General features: G+C 49.7%; 1 protein-coding gene across 3 annotated transcripts; it reads left to right on the forward strand.

Annotated features, from left to right (window-relative positions):
* The first annotated feature begins 320 nt into the window (after nt 1-320).
* Nucleotides 321-7,603, forward strand: LOC128664188 (uncharacterized). 3 transcript variants are annotated; one of them, XM_053718953.1, is made up of 3 exons: nt 324-2,349; nt 4,849-5,009; nt 5,798-5,963. In XM_053718953.1, the coding sequence occupies exons 1-3, from the start codon at nt 501-503 to the stop codon at nt 5,813-5,815; spliced, it is 2,028 nt and encodes a 675-aa protein (XP_053574928.1). In that variant the 5' UTR covers nt 324-500; the 3' UTR covers nt 5,816-5,963. The 3 variants fall into 3 exon arrangements, with proteins under 3 accessions (XP_053574926.1, XP_053574928.1, XP_053574927.1); XM_053718951.1 differs by having other exon boundaries at nt 321-2,349; nt 4,849-5,940; XM_053718952.1 differs by lacking the exon at nt 4,849-5,009 and having other exon boundaries at nt 329-2,349; nt 5,798-7,603.
* Nucleotides 7,604-8,810: the final 1,207 nt, after the last annotated feature.

An 8,810-nucleotide genomic window follows, 5' to 3' on the forward strand; every position in this document is an offset into this window, starting at 1 on the left:
AGAAATACACAGATACATGACACATACATAGATACACAGACACAAGCTGTACAGAAATACACAGATACATGACACATGCACAGATACACAGACACACGAAGTACAGAAATACACAGATACATGACACATGCACAGATACACAGACACAAGCTGTACAGAAATACACAGATACATGACACATGCACAGATACACAGACACACGAAGTACAGAAATACACAGATACATGACACATGCACAGATACACAGACACAAGCTGTACAGAAATACACAGATATGCAGTGTAGGGCTTAGTATAAGCCTGGAGCAGTCTAAGGGTTAAGGCTGTAGGAGAGTGGGTTAGAAGAGAGAGGGAAGGTGCTGGGTGCAACATTGTTGCAATTTAGGGTAGGCCCCTCCTTACCAGTAGATAAGCCAAGTTCTCCCTTGCAACTTCCTCTTCTTCTCCGGATCCTGGCTGAAGCAGTTTTTTCTTAGCAGTTCTGTCATCACCAGTGCAGCTATGCATCGTTCCAGGCGTTCCACTCTGCCTCCCAGACGTTACCAGTCGGAACAGGAACCTCCTGCACCTGCAAAAGAAAAAATAAAGATAAGTGTTCAATCTATTTCTGAGGAGGATTTAGATATCATTCCCCCAACTCAATATACTACTGTTGTGTCAGCCCAGGTTCATAATGTGGAAGAGCAGGGACCTATTGATATTGAGTTAGCTCAGGAATCCCCCAGACCTCAAGCATTGCAGACCCAGCAGGCTAATTTACCCCTTGATAGTGTACAGGCCTCATTTTTAAGTGCTGTACCCCCTGCTGCTATGTCAGCAGTTTCTGACCTATTGAAAAACATAATATCCGCTATGGCTGCAGCCTCCCCAGGGCCCAGTGTGACACCAGCTGTTTTCCCTCCTGATCCTTCTAGTCAGGATCCGGATCCTGCTTTAACTACCCCCAGCAGGCATCGCCCTTTCACACCTCTCATTGAGGCACCACACGTGGCAACACGCGGTCCCCAGCCCGGCCGGAACATGGCCCCTGTAACGGCCCCTCAGCCCTCAACACCCGGACTTGCCCCTGGTCGCACCATACCCGAGGCCCATGCCATCCCAGGGCCTATGCTGCTCCCCCCGGGGCCTAGCGATCTCCTTCGCCAGCCGCGTGGTCCGGGTCCGACTTCCGGTGTCAACGCCATGTTAGTGACGTCACCGGAAGCGGACATCGGCACTTCCGGCTTGGCAGATTCCCGCGCGGTCACAAGGACATCGGCTCCCGGGGCAACGCCACTCGCAGGTGAGCACCGAGAGCCGTCCTTGGCCGTTGGCGGGTTATCAGTGGGGGGTCAGAGGGGCATTAACAGCGCAAGCAAACTGCGCAAGCGAACGGCAAATTTGAACGTTAATCCTCAGGGGCATCAAAGGGGTCGCTCCATCATAAGAGGTAGTACCAGGCAGATAGCCAGTGATAGGGGTAGGGGGACACGCAGAGTTAACCCTTCCAGGGCAATGAGGCCATTACAGTTTATACAAATGGGACATAACGCAAATGCCGTTCAGCAGGCCGCTCCCGACGTTATTAACCCACACAGGGCTGATAGTGGTTTAGTGCAAGCGGCCGCTCAGCCGCATGATATTGTGTCTAATAATAGCCTGCATGTGAATCAAGGCAATGTGCAAAGTATGCATGTTAATCAAAACATTGAGCATCATTTACCGTCTCATCATTTACCATCCCCCATTGGTGTGAATGCGGCTTTGAATGGTGTGAACGTACAAGCAGCTCCTCAGGGATATAATACACCCCTGGTTGGCATACATAATGCGAATGGGCAATCTTTAAGCCAGCTACAACATCCCATTATGTTAGGCATACAAGGAGTACAACCCCTTGATCAGGGTATCCACTCCCCCATTGCAGCCACGCAGGGCGCTCATGCACACTCATTAAACCATGCACAATCAATAAGCCAGGCATGCCATAACCCTATTGTAGACCAGCAGGGTGTGAATGCTCAGACATCTGCGAATGGACAGTCAGTGAGTCAGGGATTTCATACACCACTTCATATAGCTCATCCACCCCTTGCTACTGATAATCCAGACACATCCATTGGGCAAAGTGCTCGCCAAATTCTTTCTCTTTTGCAGGGGGCAATTGGATCACAAAGTGCAGCAAAAACACGGACCAACACTGCCACAGTCATGAGTGGGGCGGATGCAGAAGTTCCAAGCAGCATTACAGCAGGAGCAGCAGCCACCACTTCCACTGCACAGCAAGGGTCTTCAGGACTCGCCCTCCAAAACCAGCCAGCAGGCCAGCCCGTTTCCAGCATGGGTCAGGGACCTCCTGCCATTAGTCACGGTGAGAATGCTTTATTTACACACAATGACCATTCTTCCTCTGACTCATCCTCTTCTGACTCAGGGTCTGAGACTGACTCTTCCTTGGGTTTACAAGGGGCAGGTCAGAAGAAAATGTTTAGAATGATTAAGAAAATTTTAAAGAGGGGGGTCAAGCCAGATACTAAGCAGGACAGCGCCAGTAACAACGCCCCGCAAACCCCATCTACAGAGGTGCCAGCTGAACCTCTCCCTACCAGGGCCATCTCCGAAAGGCGAGCAGCCCTTTACGGGGACGCAAGCCCAGGAAAAATATACTCATTGCATAGACACCTGCGCAAAAAGGTGGTCAGTAGAATCCACCGTGGAAAATATGTTAATATCTTTGACCTTTCGGTGGAGGCGTATAGGCAGAGAGAGAGGAGCGATGAGGGAACAGGGCCTAAAAAATTTAAACGCCCAGACACTTTTGATGAGTGGCTCCAGTGCTTCAGGGTTTTTTCCTCCTGTTATATCGAAAAGTACCCCTCCCAGAGTTTGCCTATCCTAAAATACACGGACACTATTCACTGGATTCAGCGTAATCACAGTGAAGGTGTGTGGAGGGAATATGATGCTGAGTTCAGGAGAAAAATGGCAGGAAATCCTTCCCTGACTTTTGACTCTACTGACAACCAGTTGTGGCAGCGAATGGACCCAAAAGGGGGTGCACCCGCTGCTGCAACTTCAACTCAGCAATCAGCGCAGCAGTCCTTTCGCAATACCAGAAGCAGGAAACGGGGGGGAACCTGCTGGCCCTTCCAGGACAAAAAATGCGAAAAGGGTAGCGCATGCACCTTCAGACATGTCTGCAGGTACTGCTCTGGTCCACACCCTGGCAGTGACTGCATCAAGCGAAGGGACCAGACCAATAAGCCCCCTTCAGCAAACTTGGGCCAGAAAGGCGGAAACGCCAATTAATGTACATGCCATGGCACCATGGTTGTGGGCTTACCCAGACCAGGCGGCGGCACGTATGTTATGGGAGGGTTTTTCATTTGGTTTTCATATCCCCACATTTAGGCAAATCAAGGGTAAGAGATTTAATAGGAACCTTATTTCAGCATACCAACACCCCCAAGTGGTGAGGGATAAAATTAATAAAGAAGTGACTTTAGGGCGAATGGCGGGCCCCTTTGCTGCCCCACCTTTACCTGATTTGGTCATTTCCCCGTTGGGGGTGGTTCCCAAGAAAGAGCCAGGGAAGTTTCGCCTCATTCAGCACCTGTCGTACCCAAAGGGTAGCTCAGTCAATGATGCCATTGACCCCCAACTCAGCTCGGTGCGCTATCAATCCTTTGATAGCGCACTAGACCTGGTCAGGAGGGCGGGTCATGGTGCTCTATTGGCGAAACTAGACATTGAGTCGGCATTTAGGCTTCTTCCACTCCACCCCTCAGTTTTCCATCTAATGGGTTGTAAGTTTGCAGGTGTGTACTACGTGGATCGCTGCCTGCCCATGGGCTGCTCTTTGTCATGCGCCTTGTTTGAGGCGTTCAGTAGTTTCCTTCATTGGGTCGTAGCTTCAGAAGTGGGCAGCGATCCCATAGCACACTACCTGGACGATTTTCTCATTGTAGGGAGAGCAGGCTCCGATGATTGTTTATCCACAATGAACATCATGCGCAGCGTCATGAGACATTTCGGGGTGCCCCTAGCAGAGGACAAAACGCAAGGCCCCGCGTCCTGTTTAGTTTTCCTGGGAATCGAAATCGACACCCAGGCTCGGCTCTGTAGGTTGCCACCTGATAAAGTTCAGGGCATGCTTGAGGCGGTCAGAGCGGCAGTCTCTAATGCAGTTATTTCCCTGAAACAGTTACAATCCCTGTTAGGTTTGCTTAATTTCGCTTGCAGAGTTATCCCCATGGGTCGGGTTTTTAACCGTAGACTGGAAAGACAGCTTAGTGGTAGGTCAAACCCGAAATCAAAGATAACCCTAGGGAGTGAATTGCTGGCTGACCTGGTAGTCTGGGAACAGTTTCTCACGCGATTTAACGGGATTCGGGTCTGGCGTACCCCTCCCATGTCTAGCCAGTTACTGCACCTTTTCACTGACGCAGCTGGATCGCACGGTTACGGGGCCTATTTCCAGGGAGAGTGGAGCGCGGAGCCCTGGCCGGAGTCCTGGGCCCCGGCGGGCCTTACTCGAAACCTGACTCTCCTGGAGCTATTCCCCGTGGTCTTGGCGGTCGAGCTGTGGGGTGGGAAGTTGTCGAACAGGACTGTTGTGTTCTGGACAGACAACATCAGTGTGGTCTTTGCGATCAATAACTTGTCAGCCACCTCAGCAAAGGTCATTACCTTGCTGCGCCACCTGGTGTTGCGCTGTCTGGACCTTAACATCCAGTTCCAGGCCCGTCATGTCCCGGGCGTCGACAATGTTGTAGCTGACGCCCTGTCACGATTCGAATGGGCGACATTTCGCAAGTTAGCCCCCACAGCTGCAGCCGTGGGCTTACGCTGTCCTGATTTCCTTTGGCAGCTCGTCCTTCCTGGATAGCCTTACTGCCGTTGGTCCGCTCCTCCTTAGCACCATCCACTTGGCACGCCTATGCCCGCATGTGGTCTGAATGGGACGATTTCTGTGCGTCCAGGGGAGCCGACGCTGCTCAGGGGTCTAGGGACAACTTACATGATTGGCTGGTGAGTTTGCATGCCTCTGGGGCCCGTCAGGGGGCAATACAGTCCAAATTGGCCGCCCTCTCATTTTTCTATAGGGCATTAGCCATTCCTGACCCAACCAATTCCTTTTTTATTAGGCAGGTGATCAAGGGTTGGGGCAGATCGCAGCAGCGGAAAATAGACACGCGCGAACCCATCACCCGCGACCGCCTGGAGCGTTTGCTCTTGGCGCTCGACGTGGTCTGTAGATCAGATTTTGAAGCCCTACTCTTCAAAACTGCGTTTAATCTGGCCTTTGCCGCCGCTCTTAGAGTTAGTGAGGTAGTAGCACCCTCCAAGCAGGCGTCTGGGGCAGGTATACAATTGCAACATGTTAGAGCTGCCCCTGATTCCTTACTTCTTTTTCTGCCGCGATCAAAGACAGATCAGGAGGGTAAGGGAACCTGGATCCCCGTTCACCCTCAGGTGAACAGCGCATGCTGCCCGGTTAACTGCGTTAATCTTTACCTGGCTCAAAGGCCGCCTGGCCCGGGGCAATTCCTGGTCCATGCGGACGGCAGATCCCTTTCCAAATTTCAGTTCGGTAGGGTCCTAAAATTGGCGGCAGTCCAGGCGGGGCTGGACGCTGGCAGACTTGCCCCGCACTCTTTTCGCATAGGGGCCGCGACTAACGCTGCGCAAGCGGGCTCCTCGTGCGAGGACATAAAACGTATTGGGCGTTGGCGGTCCAATTGTTTCAGAACCTATGTCCGTCCAATTGTTTAATGTTTAGATGTTAATTCAGGATACTAAAATGTTTGTCTCCACAGGCACTACCCCCGGGGTGAAGCGAATCTGGATTGTGGGCCACTCCTTTGTCCACTGGGCCTCCCTACGCTGTGCGTCCCTCCCATTTGGCCAATCCCTAGGTCTCCCTACCAACAAGGCATCCGTTAGGTGGTTGGGTGATAGGGGGATGTGCTGGCCCCAATTAGCAGGAACCATATCCGAGGCCCTGGTACGCTGGGGGAAGCCTCACATTATTATTCTTCACCTAGGGGGTAACGATGTGGGGGCCATACCAGTTTTACAGTTGATTAAGGTTATGCAGGCAGACATTGGGTGGCTAAGAGTACGCATCCCGGGGGTCATGATAGGGTGGTCCCATATAATACCCCGTCTCCACTGGAGGCATATGTCGGCCCATACGGCGGCATACCGGGTTAGGAAGAAGATCAATGCGTCTGTAGCGAAAACCGTCACTGGGTCAGGTGGCTTCGTGGTACGGCACGAAGCCATTTCGGCTGATAGAACCGAGCTATATAGAAGGGATAAAGTTCACCTTTCTGATGTGGGGCTGGATTTATTCATAGGGGACATTCAGAGAGCTCTGTTACCCCTCCTGTAAATCGGGTTGTGGGTTGGCGGCAAGGGTACCATTAAAATGCTTCCTTGTGGCGGGAGATCCTCGGTCCGGTTGCGCAGGAGAAGGTCGCTAGGGGTGAGTGATGGCCAGACTTCCGGGGAGGAGGGTAGGCCCTCACGTGCACGTGACGGTAACCCTCCTTCCTCCCTTTTGAGGGATGGTCACGTGATCTCTGCAACCCCTCAGCGTCATCTCCTTTGGGCAGAGAACCCTCTGCTGCTGTTCCCGTTGGGCCGGTGATCTCCTGCTGTTCTGGGTATCTGATCTCTATGCCGCCATATATATTTTCAGTTCTATCAGTTCTATCTAGTTTGTTAGGTTAATAAAATTTTATGGCCTGTGACGGTCACAAAATTTTTCCCATAAAAGTTTGTCTGTGGTTATTTCGCACTACATTCTCATGTACATAGTTATTTAATTAAGTTATGTTAAATCCTCTCCTCTGTGAAGAAGGATCCGGTAAGCATTTAATCCCTTAATGCAGTGTAGGGCTTAGTATAAGCCTGGAGCAGTCTAAGGGTTAAGGCTGTAGGAGAGTGGGTTAGAAGAGAGAGGGAAGGTGCTGGGTGCAACATTGTTGCAATTTAGGGTAGGCCCCTCCTTACCAGTAGATAAGCCAAGTTCTCCCTTGCAACTTCCTCTTCTTCTCCGGATCCTGGCTGAAGCAGTTTTTTCCCTCCCTCCCTTCCCCTTTTGTAATGTTTTAATGATGTGTATTTTCGACGGCACCTTAATGGCAGGGCTATGGCTACTCACCCTAGGCCCAATAAGCCATTACTGTAGGATATGGATCTCCTCTCCCTGTTATGCGGTTTACACGGCTTGGTAACAGGGAATCCTTATCTAGGTGGAAGATCTTCTTTCACCCTGGCGGCGGGAGATCCTCGGTCCGGTTGCGCAGGAGAAGGTCGCTAGGGGTGAGTGATGGCCAGACTTCCGGGGAGGAGGGTAGGCCCTCACGTGCACGTGACGGTAACCCTCCTTCCTCCCTTTTGAGGGATGGTCACGTGATCTCTGCAACCCCTCAGCGTCATCTCCTTTGGGCAGAGAACCCTCTGCTGCTGTTCCCGTTGGGCCGGTGATCTCCTGCTGTTCTGGGTATCTGATCTCTATGCCGCCATATATATTTTCAGTTCTATCAGTTCTATCTAGTTTGTTAGGTTAATAAAATTTTATGGCCTGTGACGGTCACAAAATTTTTCCCATAAAAGTTTGTCTGTGGTTATTTCGCACTACATTCTCATGTACATAGTTATTTAATTAAGTTATGTTAAATCCTCTCCTCTGTGAAGAAGGATCCGGTAAGCATTTAATCCCTTAACATGACACATGCATAGATACACAGACACAAGCTATACAGAAATAAACAGATACATGACACATGCATAGATACACAGACACAAGAAGTACAGAAATACACAGATACATGACACATGCATAGATACACAGACACAAGCTGTACAGAAATACACAGATACATGACACATGCACAGATACACAGACACAAGCTGTACAGAAATACACAGATACATGACACATGCACAGATACACAGAAACAAGCTGTACAGAAATACACAGATACATGACACATGCATAGATACACAGACACATGAAGTACAGAAATACACAGATACATGACACATGCATAGATACACAGACACAAGCTGTACAGAAATACACAGATACATGACACATGCACAGATACACAGACACAAGATATATAGAAATACACAGATACATGACACATGCACAGATACACAGACACAAGCTGTACAGAAATACACAGATACATGACACATGCACAGATACACAGACACAAGCTATACAGACATACACAGATACATGACACATGCACAGATACACAGACACAAGCTGTACAGAAATACACAGATACATGAAACATGCACAGATACACAGACACAAGCTATACAGACATACACAGATACATGACACATGCACAGATACACAGACCCAAGAAGTACAGAAATACACAGATACATGACACATGCACAGATACACAGACACAAGCTGTACAGAAATACACAGATACATGACACATGCACAGATACACAGACACAAGCTATACAGACATACACAGATACATGACACATGCACAGATACACAGACACAAGCTGTACAGAAATACACAGATACATGACACATGCACAGATACACAGACACAAGCTGTACAGAAATACACAGATACATGACACATGCACAGATACACAGACACAAGATGTACAGAAATACACAGATACATGACACATGCACAGATACACAGACACAAGCTGTACAGAAATACACAGATACATGACACATGCACAGATACACAGACACAAGCTGTACAGAAATACACAGATACATGACACATGCACAGATACACAGACACAAGCTGTACAGAAATACACAGATACAAT

This window comes from Bombina bombina, chromosome 6, assembly GCF_027579735.1.
Source record: "Bombina bombina isolate aBomBom1 chromosome 6, aBomBom1.pri, whole genome shotgun sequence".
Taxonomy (NCBI): Eukaryota; Metazoa; Chordata; class Amphibia; order Anura; family Bombinatoridae; genus Bombina; species Bombina bombina.